Source organism: Heloderma suspectum, chromosome 6 (genome assembly GCF_057233095.1).
Source record: "Heloderma suspectum isolate Gila_16-S chromosome 6, 16-S_ref, whole genome shotgun sequence".
NCBI classification, from domain to species: Eukaryota; Metazoa; Chordata; class Lepidosauria; order Squamata; family Helodermatidae; genus Heloderma; species Heloderma suspectum.
The window spans coordinates 82,065,373-82,081,894 of record NC_139463.1 but is presented as its reverse complement, the minus strand read 5'-3'; the positions used below and the strand labels follow the sequence as shown (position 1 = coordinate 82,081,894).

General features: G+C 47.5%; 1 protein-coding gene across 1 annotated transcript; it reads right to left on the bottom strand.

The window, feature by feature from the left end:
- Positions 1 to 13,336: 13,336 nt before the first annotated feature.
- OR13G1 (olfactory receptor family 13 subfamily G member 1) lies at positions 13,337 to 15,956 on the bottom strand. The gene is made up of 2 exons (XM_084807485.1): positions 15,898 to 15,956; positions 13,337 to 14,276 (listed from the first exon to the last, which is right to left on the bottom strand). Exons 1-2 carry the CDS (start codon positions 15,954 to 15,956, stop codon positions 13,337 to 13,339), a joined length of 999 nt encoding a protein of 332 aa, XP_084663611.1.
- Between the last annotated feature and the right edge of the window lie 566 nt (positions 15,957 to 16,522).

Below are 16,522 nucleotides of genomic sequence, written 5' to 3'. Positions count from 1 at the left end.
GTGACAATTAACGTAGCCTATCATGGCTGACTTTGCAGATCTAGCCGTGATAGGCTACCTAAATCATTACGTAGCCTATCACGAGGGTGTGTTGTTGTTGTTGTTTTTTCGCGGCCGGGTAGACGGGGTGCTTCTACCCGGCCTGACTTTCGCCAGCGAGGGATGGGGCGCCTCCCACCTGGCCTGAATTTCGGCCAGGCAAGACAGGAAGACACCCCCCCCTCACATGAACTTTGGGGGGAGAAGCGAAGCGCCTCCCCCCCACCGCAAAAAAAGCTGCGGGACAAGTTAAGTCCCTTTCGTACATCCCTATAAAGATTAATATACTTGTCAGAAGGGGGATACTTAATGCAAAAATGTCTTATTTATTCCGGGGTTGAGGAGAAGATGAGAGATAAATATCTACCTTTAGGGTGGGTGGACTGGATATTTAAGACCTCTTCATTTAAAAAAAAAATGTTTTTGTTTTTTTTAATGGGAAACGAGGAGAGGAAGAGTTAGACAAGGGTTAGAAAGGGTTAGACAAATTCCTGGATGAAAAGGCTATCAGTGGCTGCTAGTCCTGATGGCTATGTGCTACCTCCAGAACCACAGGCAGTGAGCCTATGCACACCAGTTGCTGGGGAACATGGGTGGGAGTGTGCTGTTTCACTCATGTCCTGCTTGTGGATTCATGGTCAACAGCTGGTTGGCCACTATATGAACAGAATGCGGGACTAGATGGACCCTTGCTCTGATCCAGCATTGCTTTTCGTGTGTGTGTGTGTGTGTGTGTGTGTGAGAGAGAGAGAGAGAGAGAGAGGTATATGGGAGGGAAACAACATTCAATTCCGGAAATAGTCCAAGGCATAGAACCTCCATGTTCAGAAGCAGTGTACCTCTGATTGCAAAGGAGAGAAAAGGACAGGGGATAATGTGTGTGTGTGTGTGTGTGTGTGTGTCTGTCTATGAAAAATAGAGCATTTTAAAAAAAACAAACTTGGAAGGACCTGAATGTTTGTTACTGAAAAGCAGTCTGTGGTGTTTATATTTTGCAAAGCACCTTTAGAACTTATCACTCCCTTCTTCTCGGAGGGGCAGAGAGAAGTAACTCTGTGTTGCTAGAGGAATCCTTCTGTGAGTTGCTTCACAGCAGTTCATTGCTTATATCAGTAGGTGGCAGGATGCGTTGAACAGTGAGAAGGAGCCCTCTACTTGAAATTCTCTACATGCTGTTGTGTTTTTTTGCCCTACTCTGAAACATGGAATTACACAAAAGTCCATGTTTCTTATTCTGGGTTTGGAACTGCACCATAATGAATGAGAAAGACCAAACCATTCACCACCACATTGAGATTTCCACCAGCAGACATGCTGTAAGATATTTGGGGTTGCTTTGGAGTATGAACTGCTTGGTTGGGTTGGATCAGTTAGGGGTATGGGTATGAAAGGAAAATATCCATTCTCTAGCACACTGAGATTTCCATCAACATGCATGAAGCAGGATCTAAGTGAGGTTGTTTTGGAACTCGAGATTGCCTGGTGGGGATAAAACAGTTTTGGTGTTATGGTGCTGCAGTTCAAAATAAATGATAAATGGTTAAGCACCCACTTCCAGCACACTACTTGTTTACTTCAAACTGCATCCCCCAACATCTCTTCAGAAAAGATACATGGGCTCTGGTTTGTGAGCTCAGTTGTCTTAACTTCATTCTCTATGTTAGCTAAAACCTCTTTGGCTTACACATGCAGTTTAATATGAATGATTAAGCAACTCATTCCTGCGCAAATCAATATGTTCCCCACCCCCACACTGCCAAGATGTGTTTTTCTTAGTGCCTCTTAAAATCCATGAAACTTAGGGACAGCGGAGAATTCCGCCACGGATTCTAGTGAGGCCAAATGCACTGGCATTTGGCCCCCCAGAATCTGTGGCGGAACAGCCTCCTCCCCCCTGCCCGCCCTGTAGAACCCCCCGGGATGAAGCTTACCTGGGACGGATGCGGTGGTGCGGTGGTGGCGGCGGAAGGTGCGGTGGCAGCGGGGACGGCGGAAGGTGTGGCGGAAGGTGTGGCGGTGGCAGGTGCGGCCGTGGGGGTGGCAGCGGCGGCGGAAGGTGCGGCGATGGAAGGGGCAGTGGCAGGGGCGGAGGCGGGGGTGGCGGGGGCGGCAGTTGCAGCAGCTGTTTTAGCCTACATAAATATTTACGTAGGCTAGAACAGTGAAAAATAGCGAACACAAATGGCGGTGGCCATTTTTTGATGGCCTTTATATCCCATTTTTCTTTCATGGCGGTCCGGTCAGCATACATGATTTCCCCTCTTTTAATATCACAAAAAAAACCCTGTGAGGTAAGTAGGTTAGGCTGAGAATTGGTTTCTGGTCCAAGATCAGCCAGTTAGCTTCATGATCAAGTGCGTTTTTGAACCCTGTTCTCCCCAGTCCAAGTCCAATGACTGCATTGCAATGCACGTAGATAATTCCAAGCCTTTTTTTATTTTACATTTTACTTTGGCTGCCAGTTATGAATTTCTGTGGCTTAATGATTAGATCAAGAGAACTAATTTGGAATATGGAGGGAAAGATTACCCACACCCAGCCCTCTGTGGGCCAAATGATATCAGGTGGTAGGGTCATGCCCGTTTCGTTCCTGGCTGACATGCACGAGGTCATTCACCTGGTGCATCCTCCAGGACCCAGCTTCATTGCCACTGTCCTCCCCCAATAGGGTTCAGATGAGCAGGGTCCAGATGAGCAAATGGGGGGTGGAGTACTCCAGCTGGTGGCTCAGCTGGGACCCTGTTTCACTGCATGCCAACTTTCTCCATTGTGGGATGCCACCATGCAGAAAAGCCTAGGGATGTACGAAACTCACTTACCTTTTCGTGGATTGATTCACAGTGGGGGGGAGGCACTCCGTCCCTCCCTCCGGAATCCTCGACGGGGGGGAGGCAATCCAGTCCTCCCCCCCAGAATCCTGCCCGGCCAGCTCCACTCCGCAGCTGGCCAGGACTGCCCGAAGCAGAATTTCCAGCCACGGATGGGCTGGTGCGGATGCAAATGGCGGCCGCCGCAGCTGCCGCCATTTGCGTCCCTGCGTTAGCCATGATAGGCTACGTAATTATTTATGTAGCCTATCATGGCTAACCCCCCCAAAAAAAAACCAGCGTATGCAAATGGCAATGGCTATGGTGGCCGCCATTTGCGTTCCCTATTTTTCGCCGTTCTAGCCTATTTAAATATTTACGTAGGCTAGAATGGCAAAAAATAAAGGAACACAAATAGTGCCTACTACGCTATTTGCATTCCTCTATTTTTCGCCGTAATAGCCTACGTAAATATTTACGTGGGCTACAATAGCGAAAAAAAGGGAATGCAAATGGCGGCCGCCGCAGCCGCCGCCATTTGCGTAAGCCATTTTAAAATTATTATTATTGGCTTGCCGTGATAGGCTACGTAAATACTTATATAGCCTATCACGGCAAACACCAGAACGACAATGGCGGCCACGGCAGCTGGTCGAAAGACCAGCCGCCGCCACCGCTGCCAGACCTGCCGCCAGATCCTCCACCATCCAGAACATCCACCCCAGGTAAGCCTCGTCCCAGGGGGAATCCGCGGGGTGGGCGGGGGGTGGGCCATCTGCCATGGATTTCGGGGGGCTGAGTGCCAGTGCATTCGGCCTCACTGAAATCTGTGGCGGAATTCTCCGTCATTCCTAGAAAAGCCTCCCTGACTGAGTTGGTGGCTGGAGGATCCCTCCTGCACTGGTTCAGCTACAGATGCTTTGCCCATATGGCATCTTAACCCAATGGGGAAGGCACTGTGTTTGGTGAAACTGCCTTGACCATAATTCTGTGTCTCTGTCTATGTCTGTGTCAGCAGCAGGAGCATTGCTCCAGCTGCTGGCTCAGCCACGTTTCTTCAGCTGCACAGCAACCTCCGCAGGTCAGTCCCTGGACCATTGTACTCTATCTGTGATCCCTGTGGAATCAGTGTGCAGTGTACAAACATACTCTTCAAGCACTGGGAAAAACACCCTCCCAGTGTCAGCCAAATCTCCAGTACCAACAGGCCACACTGTTATTTCAAAATTTAGATTTGAAATAACTAGGGATGTCAGAGAATTCCGCAACGGATCTCAGTGAAGCTGAATGCCAGTGTGTTCGGCCCCCCGAAAACCATCGCGGAACGAAGCCCCTGCCCCCCCAACCCATGAAAGGCATGCGGGACAAAGTGCCCGTCGCCCCCACCCCATGAAAGGTGCGCAAAACAGAGCACATACCTGCTCCCATTCGCGCTGCTGTGCGAATGGCGGCCATCCTGCCCGTTTGCCATTTGCGTCCCTGCGGAGGCCATGATAGGCTATGTAAGCATTTGTGTAGCCTGTCATGGCGGGGGAGGGACCCCAGCATATGCAAATGGTGGCGGATACCGCCATTTGAGTACAATGGGTTTTTTTCCCCCCTGCCGTGATTGGCTACGTAAATATTTACATAGCCTATCAGGGCAGGGGGGAAAATACCCCAGCGTACGCAAATGGTTGCAACTACAAACATTACCGTACGCTGGGGTTTTTTTCCCCCTGCTGTGATAGGCTATGCAAATATTTATGTAGCCTATCGTGGCTCACTGCAGGGATGCAAATGACAGCGGCTATGACAGACACCATTTGCGTCCCTGCAGGGCTGCCCAGCAGCCGGATGTCTGGCTGTGGGCGGGTGGAGCAGGCCAGCGGCTCTGTGGCTTGGCCGCGGAGTGAAGCCGGCTGGCCAGAATTCTGGGGGGGAGGCACGGAGCACCTCCCCCCCAGGGTGGATTCCGGCAGGAGGGACGGAGCACCACCCCCCACCTGCGGAGCCCGGCAGAGCCAGGTAAGCAGGGTTTTGTTATAGGGATGTACAAAAGTCACTTACCTTTTGCAGATTATGTTTATGGTGGAGGGGGAGGCGTTCCGTCCCTCCCACCTAGGGATGGGGGAGAATTTCTCTCCAAAACTTCGGGGGGCCGAGTGCCAACGTATTCGGCCCCCTGAAGTAGTTTCGGGGAGAAATTCTCCCCCCCGCCCCCCCCCCCCAGGATGGGACTTACCTTTCCCAAATGTCGCTCCCGGTGGCGGGTCGCAGCGGCGGTTCAGCAGGGCTTCGACAGGGGCGGGCCATTCCAAGAAAAGTAAAAAAAAAAAAACCCGTGATAGGCTACGTGATGATTAACGTAGCCTATCACGGCTAGATTTGCAAAGTCAGCCTTTGGGCTGACTTTGCAATGTCAGGCTTTAGGCTACGTAAATCACGGGTGACTTAAAAAAAAAAAAAGCGCGTACGGCTAATAGCAAATAATAGCTATTTGTGTTGCCCTTATTTTCGCAGTAGTCTACGTAAAGATTTACGTAGACTACAGCGACCAAATAAGGAACGCGAATGGCGGCTCCCTATGGGGGCCTCCATTTGCGTACGCACTTTTTTTTTTTTAAGTCACCCGTGATAGGCTACGTGATGATTAACATAGCCTATCACGGCTGACTTTGCAGATCTAGCCGTGATAGGCTACGTAAATCGTCGTGTAGCCTATCACGGAGGCATTTTTTTTTTTACTTTTTATTTCGCGGCCGGGCGAGGCGACGCGCCTCCTCCCCGGCCTGAATTTCGGCCGGGCGAGGTGGGAAGCCTCCCTCCTGGCCTGAATTTTGGCTGGGCGAGGCAGGAAGCCTCCCCCCCAGCCTGAACTTCGGGGGGAGCAGCGAAGCGCCTCCCTCCCACTGCGAAGCAAGCTGCGAGACCAGGTAAGTGACTTTCGTTCACTCCTACTCCCACTAGAATCCTCAACGGGAGGGGAGGCGCACCGTTCCTCCCCCCTGGAATCTTCCGTGGCTGGCTGTGCTCTGCAGCAGCTCTGCGGAGCAGCCGGCCAGGCCCAGCCAGGCCACAGCCGTCCACAGCCGGATTTCCGGCCGCGGAGGGCTCTGGGGGAAGAAAAAAAAACCGTGTACACAAATGGCGGCGGCTATGGCTGCCGCCATTTGTGTTCCTTAGTTTGGGCCATCTTAGTCTACATAAATACTTACATAGACTAAGACTGCGAAAATAAGGGGAAAGCAAATAGCGTAGCTGACACTATTTGCATTCCCCTTTTTTGCGCCGTCTTAGTCTACGTAAATATTTACATAGACTAAGACGGCCTAAACTAAGGAATGAAAATGGCGGCGGCCGTAGGCGCCGCCATTTGCGTACGCCTTTTTTTTTTTTTTACCTGGATGTTTTAGGCTACGTAAAAACTTACATAGCCTATCACGTCTCTGTAAAAATAAAAATGCAAATGGCGGCAGTGGCAGAAGATCTGGTCAGGCCGTTCCGCCACAGATTTCGGGGGGCCGAATGCACTGGCATTCGTCCTCACTGTGATCTGTGGCGGAATTCTCTGCCATTCCTAGTTTTGAACACCCCTAGAAATAACCCCATGTTTATCTCTATAGAGACTGGGAGACAGACTGAACTCTAAAGATAGCAAATGTTAATGCAATTCTCTTCTTTTTGTATAGTAATTATTCAGTAATCAATTGATTATTATTTATCTATTTACCAGCCCATGGAGCTGGCTTTTCATGGGCTGGGACAGCTCTTAGTTTGATACAGTGAAGCCTTCAAACAAACTTACACAGCTGCCAGAGTTGGACACATTATGCCCACTCTGGCCCCTAGGCACAGCCCCTGTCATGGTGACCCCCATAGACCCTTGAGGGAGGGGTCTGTCTACTTCATTCCCTGGGGGTGGTGCTGCCCAGCAAATGAGGGGAGGGGGCAGCCATATAACTCTTTTCCTCAGACTCCTTCCTCCTAGCTCAAAACTCTATGAACAGCAAAACTATCTCATCATGAAGAAGGTCTGCCATGTAGCGACTGAATATGGTACAGGAGGATTCAACCACACTGACATATTTAAATTAATTGTAATTAATGTTTTCTGTTTGCTTTTTTTAAAGAATAACTGTGAGGTGTATGCCCATATGGTCCACTTAGTCTGCATGCAATGTTTCAGGTGTCTGGGTTTCACGGTCTTGGAGTTTTAGGTGTCTATGTTTCATGATCTTGGAGGACATACAAACAAACACTTCCATTGAAGCAGTAAATCATCAACACACTGATTGGGCACCATTTTATTTCAAGGTGGTGTACGAAATTTTCACTATCCCTAAAACGATCCCAGATAGAGGTACAACAAATCCTAAAAGTTTCATAACAATCTGATGTAGCGTTTTTTAGTCCATTGAGGACATACTAGCATATGCTGCCTTTTATTTATTTAGATTTATTTATTTAATTTCTATACCTCACGATAGCCAAAGCTCTCTGGGCAGTTCACAAAATCACAAACCACAGATACAAGATAATAAAATTCAGCATACAATTTAAATATACAAAATTTAAAACAATTTCAACAACTGAAAACAATTTCAGTAAAATACTAGACCTTTTACAGATAGCTGACATAAATGCCCCATCATATGCCATTAAATGGATTGGGAGTAGAGGACAGTCTTAATCTGGTGCCAAAAGGGTGACAATGTTGGTGCCTGAACAACTGAGAAGGTCCTCTCCCTTGTTGCTACGTTCCCTGTCTCCCTTGGAGGTGGCACTTGGAGGAAAGGCTCAGATGTTCATTTTAGCGTCTGGGTAGGTTCAGGTCAGGAGATGTGCTCGGTCAGGTACTGTGGTCCTGAGCCATATAAGGCTAGGGATGGCGGAGAAATCCACCACGGACTCCAGTGAAGCCGGATTCTTTGGAATCTGGCCCCCTTGAGTCTGGGACAAAACGGACTAACCCCCCCACCCCCCGAAATTCTCCCCGGATGGACCCTACCTGCTGCTGGCCAGCCCGGGTCCATCCCCTGCTTCCGTCCATCCGCTGCCCTGACTACAGATGCAAATGGCAGAGGGCATAGTGGCTGCCATTTGCGTCCCTGCTCTTTTTGGTGATAGGCTGCATAAATATTTACGTAGCCTATCATTGAAAAGAGCAGGGACGCAAATGACGTAGCGGCCGCCATTTGTGTTGCTACTCTTTTCGGTGAAAGGCTACATAAATATATACATATCCTAACACAAAAAGAGCAGGGATGCAAATGGTGGCTGCTACGCCATTTGCGTCCCTGAGTGGTTACTTGTGATAGGTTATGTATAATAATAAATCTTCAGCTGATTTCCCGCTGCAGAGGGCTCTGGGTAAAGAAAAAAAAAACATGTACGCAAATGGCGGTGGTTACGGCCGCCGCCATTTGCGTTCCTTATATTTCTTTGTCTTAGTCTACATAAATATTTACATAGACTAAGACGAAGAAAAATAAGGAACGCAAATGGCAGCGGCCGTAGCTGCCGCCATTTGCGTACGCGTTTTGTTTTTGTTTTTACCCAGACGTTTCAGGCTAAGTAAAAACTTAGGTAGCCTATCCTGTCTGGGTAAAAAAAAAAAGCGTACGCAAATGGCGGTGGCTACGGCTGCCACCATTTGCGTTCCTTATTTTTCTTCATTTTTTTTTTTTTTTACAGAGACATGATAGGCTGCATAAAAACTTACGTAGCCTATCATGTCTCTGTAAAAAAAAGAAAGAAAAAATGACAAGACTGCAAATGGCAGCAGTGGCAGCCGGTCAGATGACCAGCTGCCGCCGCCGCCACTGCCAAAGCCGCCACCGCCCAGAACATCAGCCCCAGGTAAGTCTCGTCCCGGGAGGGATCCGTGGGGGGGCGGCGGGGAGGCAGGCCATTCCGCCACAGATTTCGGGGGGCCGAATGCACTGGCATTCGGCCTCACCGAGATCTGTGGCGGAATTCTCTGACATCCCTAATGTCGTAGCCTATCACGAAAAGAGCAGGGATGCAAATGGCGTAGCGGCTGCCATTTGCATCCCTGCTCTTTGCCGTGATTGGCTATGTAAATATATATATAGCCTATCATGGCTAACTGCAGGGATGCAAATGGCGGCTGCTATGCCAGCTGCCATTTGGGGCCGTACGCAGCCCAGCAGTGGACAGAAGTCCGGCTGTGGATGGGCCTGGCTGGTGGCTCCGCGGCCTTGCCGCAGAGCAGAGCCAGCCACAAAGGATTCCAGGGGGAGGGATGGATCCCCCCCAGTGGAAGACCCCACCCAGAACGGGGTGAGTATTTCATACACCCCTATATAAGGCTTTATTTATAGATTAAATAGGGATGGATGAACCACCCTGCTCCATGTGCCAGACTGCCACCACTTACCCACCCCTGTTTGGCACCCTGGATGAGCCACCAGGCAGTCCAGGGGTGAGTGGCACACAGCCACTCAATCTCTCAGTGAGCCACCATTTTGTGTAAAAATGGTGGCTCTTCGTTTTACATGAAAGGCCTTTTATGCAAATAGCAGCCATAAAGCAACCATTTACACAAGTTCATATGCGTCAGTGGACCATTCACACCTGTAATCTTGTGTAAATGGCTGCTTTATGGCCACCATTTGTGTAAAAGGCCTTTTATGTAAAACAATGAGCCACCATTGCTATGCAAAATGGCAGCTTGCTGAGAGGTCGGGAAGCTGCACATTGCTTGCTTGGTGCCCACAGACTGCCTGGTGACTCATCCACTTACCTTGCCGAACAGGGCACAGACTGGAATCTGGGAGCCTGAAACGGGGGGAGTCTGCCAGACTCCACCCGTCTTGGACGCCTCAACGTCCCAAAATTAAAATCTGCACCTTGAATCAGGCTCAGAAACATACAAGCAGCCAATTCAAGTGGGCCAGAACAGTCGTTACATGCTCAGATCTTCTTGTCCCAGTTATTAATTTGGCTGCTGTATTTTGCATAAGATGCTGCTTCCAAACGTTCTTCGAGGGCAGCCTGACATAGAGAGCATTGCAGTAATCTTATTTGGAAATTATCAGAGCATAGATTACATTACTGAAACCACAGGTTATCCATATCCAGATAGGATGTAGCTGGGCCACCAGCTGAAGCTGGTAGAAAGTACTCTGTGCCGCTGTTCTCAGTAACAAAGAATCCCAATGCTATGAACCTGTTCCAAGGGATGTCAGAGAATTCTGCCACAGATCTCAGTGAGGCCGAATGCCAGTGCATTTGGCCCCCCGAAATCCATGGTGGAAGGAAGCCCCCCGCCCCCCCCATCCTGCGAAAGGTGTGCGAAACGGGACACTTACCCGGTGCTGTTCGCACTGCTTTGCGAATGGCGGCCGCGTCTGTGGCCACCATTCGCTTCTTCATTATGGCCGTGATAGGCTATGTCCGTACTTACGTAGCCTATCACGGGTAATGCAGGGATGCCATTTGCGTCCCTGCAGAGGCCGTGATAGGCTCCGTAAATATTTATGTAGCCTGTCACGGCAAAAAAAAAAAAGGGAACGCAAATGGCAGCTGCCATAGCTTCTGCCATTTGGGTTCCCTTTTTTTGCCATCATAGGCTATGTAAATATTTATGTCACCTTTCATGGCAAAAGACGGGCGCAAATGGTGTTGTGGCCGCCATTTGCACCCCTGCCTTTTGCCTAGGGTTGGCGGAGAATTTCTCCCCGAAACTTCGGGGGCCCAAGTGCCAATGTGTTCGGCCCCCCGAACAAGTTTCGGGGAGAAATCCTCCTCACCCCCCCTTCCCCCGCACCCCCCCTGGGACAGGACTTACCTTCGCCAAATGTCCCTCCCGGCGGCGGGTCCGGCCGGCGGTTTGGCGGGTGTTTGAGCGGGGTGGGAGTGGCAGCCGGTCTTTCGACCGGCTGCCGCCGCCACCATTGCAATGAAAGGAGAAAAAAAAAACCCGCCCCCTGATAGGCTACGTGACGATTCACGTAGCCTATCACGGCTAGATTTGCAAAGTCAGCCGTGATAGGCTACGTCAATCATCACGTAGCCTATCACGGGTGACTTAAAAAAAAAAAAAGTGTGTACGGATAATGGTGGCCCCCATAGGGAGCCGCCATTCCCGTTCCTTATTTGGTCGCTGTAGCAAATTTGCTATTTGCATTGCCCTTATTTTCGCCGTAGTCTACGTAAACATTTACGTAGACTACAGCGACTAAATAAGGAACGTGAATGGCGGCTCCCTATGGGGGCCGCCATTTGCGTACGCACTTTTTTTTTTTTTTAAGTCACCCGTGATAGGCTACGTGACGATTCACGTAGCCTATCACGGCTAGATTTGCAAAGTCAGCCGTGATAGGCTACGTGAATTGTCACGTAGCCTATCACGGGTGACCTTGAAAAAAAAAAAAAAAAGCTATTTGCATTGCCCTTATTTTCGCCGTAGTCTACGTAAACATTTACGTAGACTACAGCGACTAAATAAGGAACGTGAATGGCGGCTCTCTATGGGGGCCGCCATTTGCGTACGCACTTTTTTTTTTTTTTTAAGTCACCCGTGATAGGCTACGTGATGATTGACATAGCCTATCACGGCTGACTTTGCAGATCTAGCCATGATAGGCTACATGAATCGTCACGTAGCCTATCAGGGGGCGTTTTTTTTTTTTTTTAACTTTCGCGTTCGCGGCCGGGTGAGGCGGGAAGCCTCCTCCCCGGCCTGAATTTTGGCCGGGCCGAGGCGGGAAGCCTCCCCCCCGGCCTGAACTTCGCGGGGGGACCAGCAAAGCGCCTCCCCCCAACCGCGAACGTCCTTCGAGGACAGGTAAGTGACTTTCGTCCACCCCTACTTTTTCCATAATAGGCTACGTAAATATTTATGTAGCCTATCAAGGGAAAAAACAGGAACGCAAATGGCGGCCACCATAGCCGCCATTTGCATTCCTTTTTTTTTTTTTTTTGCCATGATAGACTATGTAAATATATACGTAGCCTATCACAGCAAAATACAGGGACGCAAATGGCGGTGGCTACGGCAGCTGCCAATTGCGTCCCTGTGCAGCCCAGTGTCTGGATGTCTGGCTGCGGCGAGCCCTGACCGGCAGCTCCATGGAGTTTCTGCGGAGCGGAGCTGGCCAGGGAGAATTTTGGGGGGAGGGACAGAGTGCCTCCCCCCCACCGCAAATGTCACCCTTCAAAAAGGTGACTTTTGTACATCCCTACCTGTTCCTTCAATGGGATTACAAGCCCACCCAGAACAGTTTGAACACTCTCCATCTGGTCAGAAGAACCACAAACTAACAGCATTTCAGTCTTGTCTGCTGCATTGAGCTTCCGTTTATTAGCTGTCATCCGCTCCCTTGTCATAGCTAGGCATCGATTTAGCATTTCATGTATTAAGACATACATTAAAAAGACTGTGGTAAATTGTATGGATAGTTTTAGAGAGGAATACCTTTGTAACAATGAAATATGAACTGGAATGACAAGGAAGGATTTGATAGTACTACTGGGGGTGACATAGGAAATGGTAGTGGCAGCCAGGAGGTTGACAGAATTGACTGACCCAATTACTGCAAATAAATTCTTTCACATGGTAACGCTTTCACATTGTTTGAAAGTGACTCTTAAATTAATGAAGGGATTTGTTCATAAACCTCCTCTAATAAAGGCCTGTCTATATGAATGTTGTAACTAAGACAAGCTGCTCAAGAGAGAACCTATATGTTCTTGGTGGCAGAATAAGAAGTGCAGACTTAGATGAGTAATGGGTGTACAAGACTCATTCACTCCCATTCATAACCACCACTCTCAATAATAGCCTGGGGGTGGCTTCCTCCTTCCTCCCTCTGAACTTCTTCACAGTGTTCTAAAGTATGTTTTCAGATCCCCATTGTTAAAACCCCTGTTAACTTGTGGTCGACTTTGGTCAGGATCCCAAAAGTCATGGTTCCTGTGATTCTTAAGTGGAATCTGTAATGACTAGGGCCCGGTGTGACAACTGCCTTTCTCAAGGGCTTCTAAGTATGCTGCCACCTCCCCACAGGTTATTCCTTTATACTAATTTGTTTGATTTTGGTCTATAGAAGCACCAATAAGTAAAGACATTTAATCATTTCATCTTCTTCATTGAAACTACTACTGGGAATGGAGAAAGCTTAAACAATATGCTCAGAATTGCAGAAGACTGATTCACACATGCATCAGAGGACTCAGAAGGAGGAAGGATGGAAGTTCATCCTTTGATGATTGCAGATCATCAAATCCTCCAGATAGAATGTTCATATTTCATATCACATCAAAGACAGTGCTTGTGAGTGGAGTTCATGCAATCCTTCAGTTACAAGTCATCAAGTGTTGAGAAATCAACTGATAAATGTATATATGAACTCACACACATTCTCATATGAAAGAATTTTGTTCCATCCTGGGGAAAACAGCAACGAAGACAAAGAGCTAGAGCACAGAACACAATCCTGCATTTCATTTTTAAGGAAAATGGAGAAATCTGTTTATCTAATTCATGTGATGAGGAAGACTTTTCTGAGAGCAGCCTTGACATCCTTATTTCTCAGACTGTAGACTATAGGATTCAGAGTTGGTGTAACCAGTGTGTATAGGGCAGCAACTACTTTGTCTCGCTCAAAGGAGTAGCTGGAAGCTGGACGTATGTAAGTATAGATAACTGTGGAGTAATATAAGGACACAACAATAAGGTGTGATGAGCAGGTAGAGAAGGCCTTTTTCTTTCCTTCAGAGGTCTTGATTTTAAGGATTGCCCTAACAATGAAGCAGTAAGATAAGCATGTTAGCAAGAAGTTTCCCATAGCTAAGAAGATGTCTGCTACAAAGACCCAGATCTCATTGATTCTTACCGGGCTGCAGGAAAGAGCCAGAAGTGGAGGGATCTCACAGAAGAAGTGATTGATACCATTTGGCCCACAAAAGATGAGTCCCATAATCAGGCCAGTGTGAACCCATGAGTTAGTAATGGCTATAAGGACCACTACTGTGGAGAGAGCCACACATACCTTCTTGCTCATCATGATGGCGTAATGCAAAGGCTGGCATATAGCTACATAGCGATCATAAGCCATGATGGTGAAGAGCACCATCTCTGCTCCCAAGCACCATGTGAAGGAATAGAGCTGAAATATGCAGCCAGAGTAGGAAATGCCTTTGCTGAATGTTGCTATGTTCCCCAGCATCTTAGGAATGATGGTGGAGGTGCACACAATGTCCACTACAGCCAAATGGAAGAGGAAGAAGTACATGGGTGTGTGAAGTTTCGGATATGAAAGGATGGCAGCAATGATTGCTAGGTTTCCAATCAAGGCAATGGTATAAATGCTAAGGAAAATGATGAAGAGCATTGTCTGCAGCTTCGGATTCTCAGAGAGGCCCATCATCATGAATGTGGTCACACAGCTCTTGTTCCTTATTGCAACTTTGCCACATGATCTGTGGATTCAAGGATTCAAAATAATATCCATGACAACTTATCTAAAACCTTAACATTAACACATAGCTATGATGAAAAACAACACATTATTGTCACCACAGAGCCAGTGTGGTGTAATGGTGAGAGTGTTGGACTGGGAGCCAGGAGATCCAGGTTCTAGTCCCCACTCGGCCATGGCAGCTCACTGGGTGACTTTGGGCCAGTCACAGACCCTTAGCCCAACCTACCTCACAGGGTTGTTGTTGTGAGGATAAAATGGAGAGGAGGAGGAGGATAATGTAAGCTGCCTTGGGTTCCTTGAAAGAGGAAAAAAGGCAGGATATAAATGCAATAAATAAATAAATTATACTGATGCTAATGTGTTATTTTCATAAAAATCAACTTTAATCCTTCCTTCCTACCTACCTTTATAAATGTTATATTGGAGCAACTGTATTAAAATACAAGCATTTTAGGTTTCATTTACATCAACTATGACCATCATTGTCACATTTAGCCATTAAAAAGTTAATATTTTCATAAACCACAATATATTTCAGTGATTCATTCTAAAGACTAAGACAAAATGCTGGGATGTGTTCCATTTTCAAATATGCACATAGATTTTTCAGGTGCTAATAACGAGAACAAATGTGTGACACAGTGGCACTACATTGGGGTCATACGAGGCATGAAATCATTTTTAAGAAGGAGACAAAGAAGAAGGAAAAGTCAACTTGGATACTAGCATTCTCTCTAATGTGTATATTTTTCACATTAAAAACAACAACACCTCAGTTCAGTTCCTTCTGAAGATTTTTTTCAGCTGAAGATTTATTATTACTTTTTTGGAGTTGGTTTGTGATGGAGTCAGGAGGTATTAATTAGGGTTATTTTCTTACTGGAACTGGATCACTTCTGCATTGCACATGTAACCCATGGGCATTTCTTTTTTCTTGGCCAGGGGACCTTAACACAGCCCACTTCTGTTCTCTGCAACCATCACCTGAAACTCCCCCCCCCCATCAGTTATTGCCAACCCCTCTGATAGTTAAATAACATAGGCTGACAGTGGAAAGATTTTCTGTCAAAAATAACCACAACTAAGAAAGGGTCTGGAAGAGGGATAACCTAGATTGCGAGGTGTGTGTGTGTGTGTGTGTGTGTGTGTGTGAGAGAGAGAGAGAGGATCCCAAACAGGAAACTAGGCAGACACGCATATTAGGTAACTTATACATATGAATTTACTCAATGAACACTGTTGCTGTACTATCCCCTTGCTTTAGTCCTGTGAAGACGAAAACCCGTGTGACTGGGAAATCATGAGAGGATTCACAGTCTCTGTGAAATCCCTTATCTAATTTGTGTCCAAACTCACAGCTCCCTCAGATGGGGAAGCTGGCTGGCTGAGTCAAACCCAGCTGAAACTTCAGTAGTCAGACTTTCTCCTCAGGACACAAATCCTTCCTTTAGACCCTTCAGCGGGGCTCTCTTTTGTGTATCCTGGTTGCCAAACAGACTGCCTGGGCCAGCAGCAGAACTCAGCTGGGATTCAAAACAGTAAAGAGGCTGCAGTGACAAGCCAAGGCCACAAAAAAGAAAACCTCCACCAGACCCAGACGCCTTTTCCTTTCCTCACACCCAGAAGGCAGGCTTTTCTTCTCTTCTTCCTTCTCAGTCATACACTCCCAGTTACCCATTGTCGGGGAAACCTGGCCAATCAGTGCTGGTTGTTCACTGTTTTTACCCAGAGCTCTCAACTTTCAACCCAGTGCAATACAATAAATTCACACTCCTTGCTTAGCCCTTTAGTCATGGAAGGGAAAATGCTGTCTACATCAGCCGAGATACATTTTGCACACTTAAAACTGCAATCCTGAAAGGGGTGGGTTACACATACATAATTCAGTCCTTAACGGGACTTACTCCCAGGAAACTGTGTATATGACTGCAGTCTTAGTTGTCCAAGATACATGATCTGAGAACATATAGAACAGCGCTTGCCCTTCAGACAAAACACTTGAGGAATCCTGAGTGAAGCAACACAAATTTAAGTGAGACTCACAGATTTTTCATTGGGCGGGCAGGAGTTATAAGCAGATTGTCACTGGATTTTGCCTCATGTGAAATTTAAAACACATTTGGAAGTTCCTTCTCTTGAAAAATAGCGGAGGAATTTCAAGGGCAACAAAACAAAACAAACAAAAACATTTTGATAAAGAAAAGCAACATGTTCATGAAAGTTTCACACATTCCCAATTTGGAG